General features: G+C 36.9%; 1 protein-coding gene across 6 annotated transcripts in view; it reads right to left on the reverse strand.

Annotated features, from left to right (window-relative positions):
- The window catches only part of FYB1 (FYN binding protein 1), a 198,048-nt gene extending 180,382 nt beyond the window's left edge, over nt 1-17,666 (reverse strand). For 3 of the 6 annotated variants that reach the window (XM_012541438.3, XM_012541435.3, XM_012541436.3), the window contains exon 1: nt 429-565. In XM_012541438.3, the coding sequence (XP_012396892.1) occupies nt 429-431 (3 nt within the window). In that variant the 5' untranslated portion in view covers nt 432-565. Of the gene's footprint in view, nt 1-428; nt 566-17,618 lie in introns of those variants that run through there. The other 3 variants (XM_031964378.1, XM_031964391.1, XM_031964383.1) reach the window with 3 other exon arrangements.
- Nucleotides 17,667-18,080: the final 414 nt, after the last annotated feature.

Genomic DNA, 18,080 nt, shown 5'->3' on the forward strand with positions numbered 1-18,080 from the left:
AATTGCTAAAGATTCTGGTAACAAAGTATTACAGAAAAACCACTAAACAAATGCAAAGTAGTTTTGTCTTCAGCTCACTAGGCTAGGTGCATTCCAGGCAGTTTTAAATTAACTTTAAGGAATCCGACAGGGGCAGGGTAGTTTGGTTATTTACCCCTAAGAAATTGATTTTTCTCTTTCTTTGGACAAACCATATGGCCAGCAACCAACCTAAAGGAGAGAGTAAACAGTTCTCTTAGGGATGAAAGGATAAAGAATAGGATCATTTAACAGGAGTCCTTTGGTAGTCCTTAGTTTTTTCATAAAATTGATAAATTACATGGAAGGATTTCCAGGTGGGAAGCTGGAGAGAGCAGGAGAGAGCATTGATACGCTGGATACAGAGCTCACTCAGCAGGGCAACTGATAGGAAAAAACCCAATACTCACCATTCTTAATACTCGTACTTTCCCAGATACCCCCCTACCTTTCTTCTTGCCCTGCTTTTCAAAGTCAGTGCTCTGTTAGGGTGAGCTGTGTCTTGGTTCAATATCATGTCTTCCTCTGTTTATCCCCAATTGAGAACTGAAACTGTTAGAGCTGAGCATGCCCAGTCAACCTAGGTAGCCTTTGCTTGCAAATCAGAGTAGAAACAATTACACCCTTTATAATCTTTTCATTGTTTGTTTATATTGGCGATCTCAAAAGGAGAGGTTGGAAACTCTCCTTCCCCTTCCCCCTATTCCTGTCCATGAGTGAGTAGATTGATTCAAATAGTGTGTGTCTTAGAAATATGTTGCTGGAGCAGCCACTTTTGCTGATAGGCTTTCATGTACGTACATGGACAGTTCCTGAAACCTGAAATGTAGCACTGCCTCATGCATACCTCTGGCTACCCAGGCTAAGAAAAGTGTCTTTGGGAAGAATGGACTTCTGTGATAAACTAAGTAGTCAAATTAACTTACTAGCTTTGTGACTTTGAGCAAATTATTTAACCCTTCACTAAACCTTAGTTTTCTCATTGACAAAATGGGATGATACTTCTGTCACCTACTTACCTTATAATGCTGATAAATACATGAAAAGCACTTACTATGTAGAGCACTTAAATGCACTATTATAATATTTTATTATATATACTTTGCTATATATTATATTATTTTATATATAATTTTATTGGTCACCAACTTCCCTTATAAGTACAGAGCCTCAAAAGGCTCAGAGTTTAAAGAAAACAAGTAGATCTCATATTAAAGCCATTAAAAATAATATTGTCTCAGGTCTTTCTGTTCCCAGGTCTGTGCTATGCTACCTAGCTTCCTCTAATGAGCTACCACACCTTTGTACTTGGTAGGTTGCTGATTTAGAAACCTGCAGCATCACACTCCCTTCTCCAATCAGCTATAAAAAATATTCTTTAATAAAGTTCCCTTGGGAATTGGAAATTTAGTGGATGCCCATCAGTTGGAGCATGGCTAAACAAGTTATGATATATGAATGTTATGGAATATTATTGTTCTATAAGAAATGATCAGCAGGATGATTTCAGAGAAGCCTGGAGAGACTTACACAAACTGATACTAAGTGAAATTAGCAGAACCAAGAAATCATTGTACACAGTGACAAGATTATATGATGATCAGTTTTGATGGAGGTATCTCTTTTCAACAGAGGTAAGTCAGGACAATTCCAATGGTCTTGTTGATGTAAACTGTCCCACTTGATCTCTGGGAGAAGGGTGGACCTGGGCTAGAGAAACCCTATAATCTCAAACCCTTCTTGCCTCTGGGGAGGGGCCCACCCTCCTGTTCAGTGAGGGAAACTCCCATAGTGATCTCTACCTAAAATTCAATTGGAGATCTTGATCTGGGACATAATCACCATCCCTTATTGAATTGAAAATTAGTCCCTCAAACTCATCTGGAAATTGCTCCCCTAACTTCGGGCCACAAAAACCTATTATAATCAAAGACTGAAACTCCAAACCTTTGCTAAAAATCCTTTCAGGATTTGGCCGACTGAGAAAGATGTTTTCTCAGTGTAATAAACCTATTTTGGGGAGATTGTGAATTCTTTTGCAAAGCCTGTGACACCAACACTGGCCAGGATCTCTTGACCCTCATTTCTCACATCTCAACAATGTGATGAAGTGATTCATCTGCACCCAGAGAGGACTATGGAGACTGAGTATGGATCACAATATAGTATTTTCACTTTTTGTTGTTGTTTGCTCATTTTTCTTTCTCATTTTCCCCCTTTTTGATCTGATTTTTCTTGTGCATTATAATAATTGTGAAAATATATATAGAATAATCTCACATGTTTAACATATATTGGCTTATTTGCTGTTTAGGAGAGGGGATGGAAGGAAGGGAAGGAGAAAAATAATTGGAATACAAGATTTTGCAGGGGTGAATGTTGAAAACTATTTATGCATATGTTTTGAAAGTAAAAAAGCTTTAATTTTTTTTTTTCCTTTTGATGCATAATTCTTTTGGATAAGTTTACTTTTCCCTACCCTCTTGGACACTGTCACATTATCTCTTGGAGAGATCTTTACCACCAAATGAAGGAATTGAAGTGAGTAGGATAACTGATCAATCTCCTTCACATTTTCAAATCCCTTAAATTTAGGGAACTTTCATTCTTATTGCTGCAGTAAATGGTACTATATATATCCCTTATATACAATCATCTGCTAAGGCTTATCAGTTTAACTGCACAATAAATCTCATATCTGTCCCCTTCTTCCTTCTCATATAGTTATTATCAAATTCATTCCTTATTTCTCTTGTATTATTACAATATCCTCCTTTGGGGACTTCCTGTATCCATTTTTGTCACTCTCCAATCCATCCTTCACATAGCAGCCAAATTGGTATTTCTAAAGGACAAATTAGACCCTGTCTAAAGGACAAATCTTAGTGCAAGGAAACCACAGCAGGATAAAACTGCTTTTCTAATTCGAATGAAAGTTAACTCTTAAAATCTGGATTTTCTATCCCTGGGAGCAAAATCTACTTTCAAGAAATTGGTAGGTAACCTAGAATTATAGAAGTCTTAACAATAAAAACTTGGCAAACATACCAGGAGGGAAGAAGTTACCAATCACCACTCCAAACTATGCCTTAGCAGCTCAGGGTCTGATTGTTAACTTTTTTTTAGTGTTGTAATGCCAGAGAAACTGATCAAGACAGAGATTAGAGAACAATTTAATAGTTTATTAAATGGAGAGATTTACTGGGACCAAATAATCCATATTTGGTCCTAGGGCTGAAGGAGACTATTGTCTCAAAGAATGCAGCCCTAAATGTCCGATAACAAGATTCTTTTAAAAGGTAACAAGAACAATGATATAATGGGGGAGGTACCTGGATGGGGATGACCTAACTGGGGGGGGGGGGGGGAAGGCACCTAGGATGACAATGGGAGATACTCGTGGAGGGGCTCCCGATATTCTAATGGGATCTAAAATGGATAAAGACCTCTATCCCATTAAAAGTTAAGAGGGAATAAGTATAGCCTAAGCAGGGGGCCTCAAACTAAGCGGGCCAGATGTGGCAGCTGAGGACGATTATTCCCCTCACCCAGGGCTATGAAGTTTCTTTATTTAAAGGCCCACAAAACAAAGTTTTTGTTTTTACTATAGTCTAGCCCTCCAACAGTCTGAGGGACAGTGAACTGGCCCCCCATTTAAAAAGTTTGAGGACCCCTAGCCTAAGGTCTAAGATATAAAACTTTTATCCTATCAAATATTAAGAGGGAATAGTTATAACCTGAGGCAGAGTAACTAAATAGGACAATTAGGGAAACTGAGTCAGGACATTAAAAGAGAACTGTGGCACAACAGTGTGAATATTTATATTTCAGAAATCAGTGGTTCTATAAGTCAAGGTTTGATTATTTGTTTTCTTGAAGTCCACATTTAAAAAAAATTGGAGAAAGTGCTAATAATTAGCTTAAGATTAAAAGCATGTCAGATATACATTCTCTTTGGAGAGCTGATTGTTAAACATTTACCAGTTGGTAATTTAATATCTCCATTAATATAATAGTCCTTATTTCTCATCTCTACAAATTACTGACTAAATTTACAAGAAGTATCTAGTTCTTGTAACACACAAAGTACAGATTGTAAGAACTCCGTTCAGAAGTAAGCTCAGCAATCATAAGAATAAGGTCCAACTCTTATCTAAGGCATGAATCCTATCTATAATACTCCTAATATATGGCCATCTAACCTTTGCTTGAAGAACTCCAGTGAGGGAGAACTTATTTGGAGTTCTCCAAATGGAGAATATCTCCTTTCTTTTTCTAAGTAGCTCTACTAGTTCCATTGAGCAAACTAGAGAGCAACCATTACATAGAGGGCCAGAAAATCATGCCATATGAAGATTGGTTGAAGGAAATGAAGATTTAAATGACATTGAGAAGACTTAAAAGGGCATAATAAAGGCAGTTAAATGGTACAGTCTCCCACTAGACCTGGCGTCAACAGAATCTGAGTTCAAATTCTGCCTCAGATACTTACTAGCTGTATGACTCTAGGCAAGTCACAATTCCCGATTGACTCACACACAATAACTGTTTTCAAATATCTGAAGGGCTATTATATTATAAAACCTTAGACTTATTCTGCTTATCTCTGCTTGGCAGAGAACTGTTGGAATCCTTACAAAGTGTTGAGTCATTAGAGTTGATAGAGACAATAATTATCTAATTTAGCATGGTTCAGTATGATTGATCTGATCCTATGAAGAGATGTTATGGGCCAGAACTTGAAACAAGGTACTAAGTAGAACTGATAGAAACAATGCTTGTGTTCACACCTTTAGAGAGCGAATATAAGCAAGAAGTGCTAAGATGACAGGAAAAAATAATGATGAGTGTTGGAGGGGATGTGGGAAAACTGGGACACTGATACATTGTTGGTGGAGCTGTGAACGAATCCAACCATTCTGGAGAGCAATCTGGAATTATGCCCAAAAAGTTATCAAACTGTACATACCCTTTGATCCAACAGTGTTTCTACTGGGCTTATACCCCAAGGAGATACTAAAGAAGGGAAAGGGACTAGTATGTGCCAAAATGTTTGTGGCAGCCCTGTTTGTAGTGGCTAGAACCTGGAAACTGAGTGGATGCCCATCAATTGGAGAATGGTTGGGTAAATTGTGGTATATGAATGTTATGTAATATTATTGTTCTGTAAGAAATTACCAGCAAGATGAATACAGAGAAGCTTGGAGAGAATTATATGAACTGATGCTAAGTGAAATGAGCAGAACCAAGAGATCATTATATATGTCAACAACGATACTGTATGAAGATGTAATCTGATGGAAGTGGATTTGTTTGACAAAGAGACCTAATTCAGTTTCAATTGATCAATGATGGACAGAAGCAGCTACACCCAAAGAAAAAAACACTGGGAAATGAATGTAAACTGTTTGCATTTTTGTTTTTCTTCCTGGGTTATTTCTACCCTCTGAATCCAATTCTCCCTGTGCAACAAGAAAACTGTTTGGATCTGCACACATACATTGTATCTAGGATATACTAGGACATATTCAACATATATAGGACTGCTTGTCATCTAGGGGAGGGGGTGGAGGGTGGGAGGGAAAAATCGGAACAGAAGTGAGTGCAAGGGATAATGTTGTAAAATAAATTACCCTGGCATGGATTCTGTCAATAAAAAGTTACTATAATAAAAAAAAAAAAAATAATCAAGAAGCGGGAATTGTAATAATCCCGGAGAGTTGGATGAAAGAATGGGAGAGCACTCTGGGAGGAAACCCATAATCCCACTCTCAGATCCCACAATCCCACTCTCAGAGAAGGAGCATAAATAGTGCTTCAGTGAGCCAGTCAAGTCAATTCAGAAGACGCCCACTCTCAGAAGCCCAGCCAGATACATTCACTTCATCTCTCACCACTGTGGTGGCTGGGCTCCTGCACTTCCCCCACTGAGACCAAGGCTGGTCTGAAAGGCTCTCCAGAAAGCTGCCCAGCCCCAAGCAAGGAAGCAAGAGAGATTCATTCCATCTTCCACCTTTGTGCTGGCTGGTGGCAGAAGAAAGCAGAGGCAAAGGACAAGCTGCAAGAGTTCTCTGAACTAAGGAAAGCTGAGGCCTCCATTAAAGCTACCCGGGCCCAAGGAAGGAGAAAATAAACATTTGCATTTTATCAGCTGGCTGCATTTGGAGTGATTAATGATCTGAACTGATACTAGGGCTACCTCCCCAAGAAACCTGCTCCCACAGAGAACCATTATATTAAAGAAGAAAAACATCACAGAGAACAAAAACTAGGGCCATTTAGATAGAATCTCTGGGACATAGACTTTTGCTCAACGGAACTAGTAGAGCTACTTAGAAAAAGAAAGGAGATATTCTCCATTTGGAGAACTCCAAATGAGTTCTCCCTCATTGGAGTTCTTCAAGCAGAGGTTAGATGTTGGGAGTATTATAGATATATATTCATACCTTAGATAAGGGTTGAACCTTAGACTTATGATCGCTGAACTTTGTTCTGACTGTAGTTCTCACAATTTGTGCTTCTTGTCATGTTTCCTTTAAAATATTCCAACTCAACACAATATTCCAAATATGTTTTCACTGGGACAGAGTATAGTGGAGCCTTTACCTCTCTCATTCCAGATATTATACTTTTATGCAAAATGCAGCCTGAAAATGAATCAGTATCTTTGTTCACTGCCAGATCACGAGGCTGATTCATATTAAATTCATAATCCACTAAAACAGTTGTTATTTCTCTCTCCCTCCCCTTCCCTCCTCTCCCCAAAAAATACATTCTAGCCACATCTCTATAACCCCACACTCAGGCTGTACAACTCAAGTGATTTTGTTTATCTAACATTTTATCTCTAATAAATTTTATTTTATTAGCTTCAATCCACTATTATAGCCTGACAAGAGTATCTGACTTCTTGATTTTCTCTCCTCTAGTGTATTACTTATCTATTTGGCCCAACTTTGTACTATATACAAATTTGGTAGAAAGCCAAGGCAAGAATTCTGAAACTCAGCTTTCATCATCACTAGCGTGTGTCTTACCTTCCTTGCCTTCCCCCTATCCCAGACTAATAAATTGCTACCAGGCTTGGATAAAATGCATGTCAAAAACTCTGACTTCTCATGAGATGCAACAGCACTAGACCTTTTCTACCACCTACTTTGTACTGCCTTTGTATAATGTTGTCTTACTGTCTTCTCTGTCTTTGTACCCTGTAGTCCTATACTATCATACTACTATAATCCGAGAACCCTGAGGAGAAATATTGTCACTTAGACCACTCAGACCACAGACCTCTGCATCTGACCTGCAGACAAGGGTTCTTTAATGTAATCTCCCCCAGTTAGAGAGTAGGCTCCTTGAGAGCAGGGTCTGTCTCAATTTTTCTATTTGTTTCCCTTATACTTAGCAGTGTTCTGCACATAGTAAGCTCTTAAATGTTTTCCATCCAAGCATTCATTTATCTCCTTGAGACTGCCAACACAATGTTCTAAGCATTTCATAATTATTATCTTATTTGATTCTCATAAAAATCTGGTAGATGTGCTATTTTTAGCCCCATTTTACAGATAAAGAAACTCAGGTAAAAAGAAGTTAAATAATTTGCCCAGGATCACACAGTTAGTTTCTGAAGCTAAATTTGAATTCAGTTCTTTCTGAATTCAAGGCTCTTTATTCCACCCATTGCTCCACCTAATTGTCCACTTAGTTCTGTTATTTAATCTAATTCATCACTCTTTTTTGATTACAGAGATATCATGAGGGACTTTGTCAAATGGATTATTAAAATTAATTTATACCACATCCATGAAATTCTATTAGTTACTAGCTCGGGAGAAAAAGAAAATGAAATTAGTTTGGGATGGCTTTCTTCTTAATGATCTTATGGGGGCTTATTCTGAGAAGCAGTATGGGGTAACAGGAAAATTTATGGTATCTAGTTTTTGCTTAGAAGTCTGGAGTCAAACATCAATTTTACTTATTATGACCTCATGAAAGAGATTTTTACCTTTTTAATGGCTTAGTTTCTGAATCTCAAAAGGGGGATCTAAATGATCTCCTTTTCATTTCTAAATCCTATGATAACTACTTATCTTTCGAAGGGCTCACAAACTATGCCTTTGAAAGTCTGATAGATAACTTCACCTGGAATTTGTGGAGGTAAACAGTAAAGTTCAATGTTTTGTGAGGTTTTCTTTTTAGAATAGTGGGGCATAACAGGAAGAAATATGAAATGATTGAAAGTGAAGTAATATGCATAATGACTACAACAATGTTAACAGAAAAACAAAAAACCTAAACTGAATGAAGGATAATTATACTGATTAAGTCAGCCCAGAGAAAAAGAGCAGGCAGCTAGATGATACAATGAATAGAATATCAGGTCTGGAGTCCAGAAGACTCATCTTCCTAAGTTCAAATCCAGCCTCTGACACTTGCTATTTGTGTGACTCTGGGCAGGTCACTTAATCTTCTTTACCAGTTTGCTCATCTGTAAAATGAGCTGCAGAAAGAAATGGCAAACCACTCCAATATCTTTGCCAAGAAAACTCCAAATGAGATCATGAAGAGTTAAGATGACTGAAATGAATGAACAACAAGAATAAGAGCAGAAAATACTCCCCTCTTTTTTTGCCGTTGTAGAGGCCTCTGAGTATGGAACATTGTATAAATTGTCAATACTTGGTTGACCTGTTGGTTAGTTTTCCTAAAGTGATTTTTTCCCTGTCTTTTTATACCTTGTTACAAGGGATAGCTGAGTAGGAAGATGAGGGTGATAAAAAAGCAAATAATCTGATAAAAATTTAAAAACCTTTACTTTAACCTGTATTATTAACATTTTCCTATCACTTTCGTAAGCCTAAAACTCAAGAAAACAATATATAAGTTCTGATTTGAAGTGTTTGCTGATTTCTGAAGTATAAACAGTCACGTTGAAAATTAACAATGTGCTCTTAGGAGACAGTAGTATCCTGTCCCAGCATACTGTGTAAAACAAAATGTATCAATAAAAACTTTTAAAAGATTAGGTTATAGCTTATTGTTATGGTTAGTACCTCTTCTCTTAAAGTGTGTCAAGTTTAATACTTGATCTATCTAAAAAGCAGGGGGGGTTGTCAGGCTGTACTTGTATAGTTTCCTCCAAAGCTATGACCAAGACTGGAAGCATAATTTTTGGACTAAACCTGGGTTCTTGCCTTTCAAATTGCTGCTTTGCTGATTCCTGCCCTTTGGACCTCATCTAATCAGCCTTCAAGTTTTTTCTTTCAACCTTGCCTCTACATGGCCTCTAGCACCACATTTTTGGGAAAAGGTAGTATTTTTTCAGGACTGAGTCATACCAGTATCTATGAATTAAACAGTGGATACGCAACAACTCAACCTGACTCAGCAACCACTAAACCATTTCCAAAGCTCAGTTTAACACCTCACTGCCTCATTATATGATGGTAGGTTCAGAGTTGACTTGCCTCCAATAAAACCTTCTTAATATTAGAGTAGAAATGATTATTTAACAGAAACTGAACTGGTTAAGTTAGAATTTTGAGATCTAATTTATTAGTGAACCAAAAGATCAGTATTATTTCTTTCTAAATCATTTCCATTCTGTTGTATATCATAGGGGTGGGGTGGGCAGAGCTCAGATCTGTGAATTCGTTGATAAAGAGCAGGGCTTTTTAAACTTTTCCACTCTTGACTCCTTTCCCCGAAAAAATTTTTATGTAGACCCCAGGTATATAGGTATAGAAAACAGGCATGCAAATCAAACATTTACTGATAACAAATTATAATTTCATGATCCCCACATTTAGTTAAAGATCCCATGTGGGATTGCAACCCATAGTTTAAGAAGTTTTGGTGTAGAGAATCCTTGAATGAGTAAACATGCTCTATCAATGCAGGTGAATACCTTCTCTGCAAATTATAGTCTTATAAAAATATTATTATTAAAATTTATTTTTTTCTAATTTATGGTATAAAGCAAGCATTTTCATAACAAAGTAAAATTTTTAAAAATTATTGCACATGATGATTGACATATATAATCTTAGATAATTTAACTTGAGTACTGAAATTCTGTGACTTGCTCAAGTTCACAATGTCAGGATGTATTGGATCAAGGACTATAACTTAATTCTTTTTGGTTTTTAGGCTGGTTTTCTACCCACTTTTGTATAATAACCTATTGTAAAAATAAAATTGAAAAAATGTACCTATGTTGACTCCAAGCTATTATTACTTCTTAGTGGTATAATATAGAACCCAGCATCAAGGAGATTTAGGTTCAAATGTCACTTCTAGAGATATATAGCTGTATGACCATCTTACATTACTTAAGCCCTCTGAACCACAGACAATTCTCTAAGATTTTACATGTTAGATTCATTTGATACCTGGAGAGTACATGCTAGCTCCCTGGAAGGCCTTGGGGTCAACTAGAGTCAGGATAAATTAAAGTCCCTGGTCTTTAGGAGGAGAAGTGAAGGAGGCAGGCAAGCAGAATCCTGGATTCTGAAGAACGGAGTCGTCAACCTTTCTCTTCCTCATCCTGCCACAAAGTGACCCTGGCCTCTCCCTTCTTTCATCCCCCTCCCCCAATTCTTGCCTATGATTATTTTTTTCATTATAATAACTTTTTATTGACATAAACCATGCCAGGGTAATTTTTTTACAACATTATCCCTTGCACTCACTTCTGTTCCGATTTTTTCCTCCCACCCTCCATCCTCTCTCCTAGATGGCAAGCAGCCCTATATATGTTGAATATGTCATAGTATATCCTAGATACAATATATGTGTGCAGAACCAAACAGTTTTCTTGTTGCACAGGGAGAATTGGATTCAGAGGGTAAAAATAACCCAGGAAGAAAAACAAAAATGCAAACAGTTTACATTCATTTCCCAGTGTTTTTTCTTTGAGTGTAGCTGCTTCTGTCCATCATTGATCAATTGAAACTGAATTAGGTCTCTTTGTCAAACAAATCCACTTCCATCAGATTACATCTTCATACAGTATCATTGTTGACGTATATAATGATCTCTTGGTTCTGTTCATTTCACTTAGCATCAGTTCATGTAAGTCTCTCCAAGCCTCTCTGTATTCATCCTGCTGGTCATTTCTTACAGAACAATAATATTCCATAACATTCTTATACCACAATTTACCCAACGATTCTCCAATTGATGGGCATCCATTCGTTTTCCAGTTTTTAGCCACTACAAAGAGGGCTGCCACAAACATTTTTTGCCTATGATTATTTTTAACACCAAACATTCAGCAAGCACCAATAGTGAGAAGATCCATTACCAAATATATGCTAATAAAGTCATTATCTCACATCGAATATATAATTAGCCTTAAGTGCTCAGTTGTCTGATTCAAGCATACCTTTTTTGGTAGCCCTCTACAGGTAGCCCCAGATTCTGCCAAGAAGACATTTATGATTGTTTTATTATATATCAGACATATTATTCTTACAGTACAAGTTTTGGAATAGTTATCTCTTTGTAGGATCTTACTTATGCAAATTTAAATAACTATGACAGAAATATTACTGAGGAAACCATTCAAAGAAACACTGCTATAGGTAAAATGGGCCCTTATCATACATACTTTGTTATTGTCACACTTGGTAATTCTCAGGCAAAGTTTCATGAGCTTGGAGGAAAATATTTCCTTTTCCTTTTTCTTTGTAGGTACCCAAGCACCAATTCAGATAATTTTTTTTTTTTAACTAATGGTTTGCATGTGAATGAAAACTAGGTAGAAAGAAGTATCATTCTCACTTGAAAATAAAGGCATTGGTGGTTTACTACTTTTTTAAAGACATTGGTGGTTAAAGTTACCCATGTATATATCCTGTAAATAAAAGGCTATTAAATTAAAAAAAAAAAAAAAAAAAAAAAGACATTGGTGGTTTACTTTAGAAGTGCTCAAAGAAGCCTTTAGTCTCTTCTGTTTCCCTGCTAGCCAAAAAAGGCAAAACTGCAAAAAGAACAGGCCTTTATGAAGTAACTACTTTGTTCCAGGCACAGTGCTAAGCACAGTGTAATTAAAAAAGGCAAAACATAGTCCATACTCTCCAATGAGCTCCCAGTATCATAGGGAGATAGTATGCAAATAACTGTACAAACAAGATATAGGCAGGGTAAATTGGGGCTAATCAACAGAAGACCATTAAGGGTATCATGGAAGTCTTTTTGTAGAAGATAGGATTTTTATTAGGAATTGATCCTTCAAGTCAAGGACAGAAGAAAGTAGAGATGAGAGATGGGGCACAGCAAGTAAAATGCCTAGAATCTGGGCTAGGTTCTGGAGAAACAAAGACAAAAATAAAACTGCTTATCTTTAGAGAGCTTACATTCTATGAAGTCGGGGAGAGGAGAAAAAGCATATGGGAACAAATGCAAAATCCATACAAAGTAATTTCCAAGGAAACATACATGGTCTCATATAAAAGACATTTTGTTAATAATATAGCAGTTATTGAACAATGCAAATTGGAATAGAATAAAAAATGGGCTGGGAGTACTTGAAAGGATAACTTTTTTTTTATTATAGCTTTTTATTTACAAGATATATGCATGGGTAATTTTTCAGCATTGAGAGCTGCACAACCTTTTGTTCCAATTTTTCCCTCCTTCTCCCCACCCCCTCCCCCAGATGGCAGGTTGACCAATACATGTTAAATACGTTAAAGTATATGTCAAATACAATATATGTATACATGTCCATACAATTATTTTGCTGCACAAGAAGAATCGTACTTTGAAACAGTGTACAATTAACCTGTGAAGGAAATAAAAAATGCAGGAGGACAAAAATAGAGGGATTGGGAATTCTATGTAGTGGTTCACACTCATTTCCCTGAGTTCTTTTGCTGGGTGTAGCTGGTTCAATTCATTACTGTTTTATTGGAACTGATTTGGGTCATCTCATTGTTGAAGACGGCCACGTTCATCAGAATTGATCATCATATAGTATTGTTGTTGAAGTATATAATGATCTCCTGCTCCTGCTCATTTCACTCATCATCAGTTCATGTAAATCTCTCCAGGCCTTTCTGAAATCATCCTGCTGGTCATTTCTTTGAAAGGATAATTTGAATGAGAATGAAGGAGCAGAGAAAGAATATATGTTCAGACAGTTTGTCACTGAGCATCATGGGAGAAGTCAATGGAGGAGAGGCTTCCACTTTTCACAAAAACAAAGTTCACAAGAACAAAAGTGTACATTCAAACTGTATATACCCTTCAATCTAGCAATGTCTCTACTGGGTCACAGACAATATGTGTCAGAGATGCTCAAGACCAGCTATCTGTCCATTATACTGTGATAGTTTCTACTTCTTTGGAGAGTCTCACCAATGTATATTCCAGTTTTTCTATTATATTAATTATTTCTGCTGTTAGGCCACAAATCTAACTCCCTTTAAAATTTTTCTCTCATTCTAATTTCTAATTTGCTCAGTGAAGTCTTTGAGAACCTCCTACTACAGTTTCATGATTTCTTGGGATTCTGTAAGATTTTGTGTTTTATCAGATTTTAGTCCAATTTCTATTTCTTTATGACATTGCTTTAGAAATATTTATAATTTTTTAATGTTTTAATATTTATTTTTCCTTCTAATTTTAAATATCTTTCCTATTGATTTTGTTTCTTGTAACCTAAGTTTCTAATTGATTTCTAGTCTTTCTGGGACCTTTAGTGGGTTCAACCTTTTCCCCCTTGTACTTCCCTGTCATTCATCTTCTGACTCCTGCTTTGATGGTTGCTTGCTGCTGAATCTTAAAGCTGTCTCAGACTCTTTCCATTTTGGGGATTTATTTTTTCCTGGCTTCAGTCCATGCTCCAAGTAGCTTCTAGGAGGTATGTGGTAGATGGGATAGGATTAGCCTCAGCTGGATTCCCTGCCCCTTTTCCTTCAGATCTTGTATAACCACAAATGCCAGCGGCTTGCCCCAATTCCCTTCATTTTTTAGTTCTTAGGCAGGATAGAGTCAATGTGCTGCTTCTCTCAAGCTTAGAGTAGAGTGAAGTGTTCTCAGCAAAGCTTTCGCTGCCTTAGATTTCCTAACTTGGAGATCCACCCCATGCAGAAGGGAAGTAGCCATCTCCCACCTCTCATTCCTCATTCCTCAGATAGCTGGGCAGAGTTAGAGTCCTTTGCTTGTAATTGTACACTGTAGTAGCATGTGCCAATAGAGCCTGTGAAAGAAGGGAAATATCTGAATGGATCCCCAAACACAAGCTGGTGAGCGAATTTGTTTAGGTTGTCAGAGTGTGGAGGCTGGTGGGGGAGTGACACATAAGTGCATTTAGGGACCAAATAGCAGTCTTTAATCCATAAGACTGTTACCATTTGGCCACTTTATTTCTTGTTCTGTAGCAACATCTAACTTCAATGCATATTTTTGTTGTTATTTTGAAGATTTTTTGAGTTAATGAAATTAGGTAAAATGCTTGCTCCCTACACTCCATCTCATTGTTTACCTGTTCTTCATAACCTCCCACAGTAGAAGCTAAATGTTTATTGTATTTAACAATGCTCTATTACTCTATTTTCTCAACTCAAGCCTATAATGGCAAATACTGAAGGCATCATGCATTTTACTTCCTGTCTATATAATTCTCCTTGTAAGTAAAGCAAAGATTCGTGAGGTATAGATAAGGAGAATGGGGAGTAAAAAAGAGTTTTGATCACCACTTTTGGAGCTTTCCTGACAAATATGCCTTTAAGAACTATATCATAGAATGTTGGGGACAATGAGGGAGAAAGAAGATTAAAAAGAAAAGCCCCTACCTTTATCAGGAAGCTGTATTTAGTTGTGTGGTATAAACACATGTGTATATATTAACCTTTTGAAGTCAAGGACTGTTTAATTTTGTCTTTATATTTTTAGAGTCTTGCAAATAGCAGGTACTTAATAAGTGCATATTGATTAATATGTACATAGAATTTTATATAATATTGGCATCAAAGGCTCATAGATTTAGGGTTAGAAATGATCTCAGAAAACAGCAAGTTCAACCCCCTCTTCTTAAAGAGGAGGAAACAAAGACCTAGGCAGGTTATTTGAACATGGTCACAGAGGTATTAAGCTGGACATAGGATATGACCCTCATGATGAGGTTAGTGGCAATTGAGTTGTGGGAAATCCCTTCTGGTCAGCGCAGGTCCTTTGTGAAAGAATTCACGAACCCGAAATATTGAATGCCAAAAAAGGAGTTTATTGTATGATGGGAAGTCGGCTTTGCTAGGAGACTGACTTCCTCAGTGGTGAAGTCCTAGCAGAGAAATAACAAAAGGTTTTTCGCTGAGAAGAGAGTATCTTCACATCAGGCAGGGATCCTGACAGGCAGCTATACCAAGGGGTGAGGCATAGTCCTGCTTTGGTTGGACATTCTGCAGGGATCAGGAGTTTAGAAATATCCTTTATAGAAATCTGAGGCTCAGGTTTCAGGTTAAAAAGAAAGCCAATGCCCCCAGGCCTAGTACTTCAGTATCAGGCCCAGATCTCCCAATTGAATGAAGGTTTTTTTCAGCCTGAATTTGAATAGGCTATCAGTGTGTGTGTGTGTGTGTGAGATTTGCTTTAAAAAAGGCCCAGTCTGAGAAATATGTTCTCTCATAGACTCTATGGAACCTGGGAGACCAGGAATCTCCCTTCTTTACAGATCAAAGGGGGACACAATTTTACAGAATTTACCCACATCACTCATGCTTTTTCCATTGTGCCACATTGCCTCTCTAAAAAGTTTCTTCTGTTATAAGCACACTGAAAATGTTTGCTTGCAATGATTAGTGATAAATATGCTTAACATATATGAGCTTAAATATAAAATATTAAATCAAGAATCTAGTTCCCTGCAATATTCTTTTACTTTCCTCTAATTTAATTCTCCAGGGGCCTAATGCAAAACTTTTTAAGCTTTTTCCACTCACAGCCTCTTTTTCTCTCAAGAAATTTTAGAATACTTTATTAACTATATGTAAAGAAGAAATTTTATGTGACCCTAGGTATATAGATATATAAATCAAATATTTACTTATAATAAATCATCATTTTATGACTCCTACATTCAGTTACATGACCCCGTATGGAATTGTGAACCACAGTTTAAGAAACTGGTGCTTAATAGATAGAACTGAGTATTAGCAAGATCCCGGTTTCAGATCTACCTCTGATACTAATAGTCTGTGTGATCCTAAACAAATCATGTAACTCTCAAGGCCCCTTTTCTGAGAGGGTAAGTGCAGGAGTATTCATCTGAATAGGTTGAGAGACATTTTCTTCCTAGAAAGTACTTTTCCACACCAAGAAAGTCATAGATCTCAGAACTAATATAAGTAATCTCCAGTTTTCAATTCCTTAATTTTTTTCTGCCTTTGAAAATAGGTCACTAAATAAAATCAAACTATCCTTTAAGAAGGAGGATCCAAATGTCTGATTTGGAAACACAAGGAAGAGATGAATGTGTAGTTCTGGATTTACTATAGAATAGTTCTTCCCTCTCTTTTCTGCTAGTTGTCTCAGACTTCTGTCCCAAGGCCCCCTAATTAATAATTTCCAACTTTCAGCAACTCAAACAGACTCTGCCCTCCCTTATCTAAAGAATCCACATAACACTCCTGCTGGTTCTCATATTCTCACCAGAGCACCCACCACCTCTCAACATTTTTTAGGTACTGAATTTTGCATTCACACTCAGCTTTCAGCAACTGCTATCCCCTCTGTCTTGCCTCATCAAAGTCTTGCATGACCTTCATGGAACCCTCATGGAAGCACTATGAACCCCCACCTCCAGTATTACTAGTCCTAGTGGCCCCTATCACTACCAGGTCAGTCAAGCAAGGGGAACATTCTTTTTTAGAGAATGAGTGAAACTACAATGGAGAAGAAACATTTGTAATATCCACCTTGAGATTTAGAAACAATTGTTTCATTTGCTTACTTAAACTTAAACAGTTTGCACCACCATTTTCTATAAGATGGTATGGATTAGACTCATTATTTTCTAAGGTCCCTTTTAGCTCTAAATTGAACTCAGGATATAACTAATTCATAAATTGGAGATTGAATATTTTGCACACAGTTGTCCTATTTGTTTCTTCTTTCCCTCCCTAAAATCCAACCAGACTGAAAGGCTTCTGTTAGTGTAGCATTTTAGCCTGAGGTACATCACAAAAGTCAACTAGTCTCTCTTAATGTGTACCAATCCTCTCACACAAGGAAAAGAAAGGTTGCTCCCTGGAAGGAGTATAACCTTAGCTCCATCTTAAGGTCACTTTGTGACATGAACACAAAATTCTCTTCAAGAATCAAACAAAATTTGCTTTTTTTATTTTCTAAAAAAACAAAACACATTCCTTTCTCTAAATTTCAAAAGCTAGAATCAATAGGGGGAAAAAAGGAACTTTTGAAGTCACAATGTCTCTTTTGAAGGCTGTCAAGTCAGCATGTTTTGAAAAAAGACAGAACCACCAGAAGAATTGAACCTATAAAATTCAACCTTGTCTATCTATGTACACTGCACATTGAGAGAATTCCTATTAGGCATAGAAATCAAGGAGATTAATAAAGATTTAAAAACAACTTACCATTATTTTCCTAATGAGTTCCCAAGTCCACTGTGCACTGTGCCAATGATGCTATGACTTGGACAGTAAATGTGCAAGTTAACCAACTCTAGAACAGGCACTTCCTTTTTTTTTTTTTTTTTAATTGTGTGGTCTCCGCACCCTTTCACACATAGATATGTAGTTTCTTGTTTGCGTATTATCTCCAGTGAGTACATAATTTGTGAGACCAAGATGTAGAGTTTAATCTGGTTTGCAACAATAGGACTGTGGAATAAATACATGCTCTTAAAAGAAAAAATAATAATTCACATGACTTATAGAGAGCTTTTCTAAATGCTTCTGTAAGGATAGAGATGGATAGACAGAAAGATAAAGTTACAGAAAGAAAAAGGCAGAAAGTACTTTTACATATGTATACTATCTCATTTGATTCTTATGAGGTAGGTACTATATATTACTGTTCAGTCACTTTCAAGTTTT

This window comes from Sarcophilus harrisii, chromosome 1 (assembly GCF_902635505.1).
Source record: "Sarcophilus harrisii chromosome 1, mSarHar1.11, whole genome shotgun sequence".
NCBI classification, from domain to species: Eukaryota; Metazoa; Chordata; class Mammalia; order Dasyuromorphia; family Dasyuridae; genus Sarcophilus; species Sarcophilus harrisii.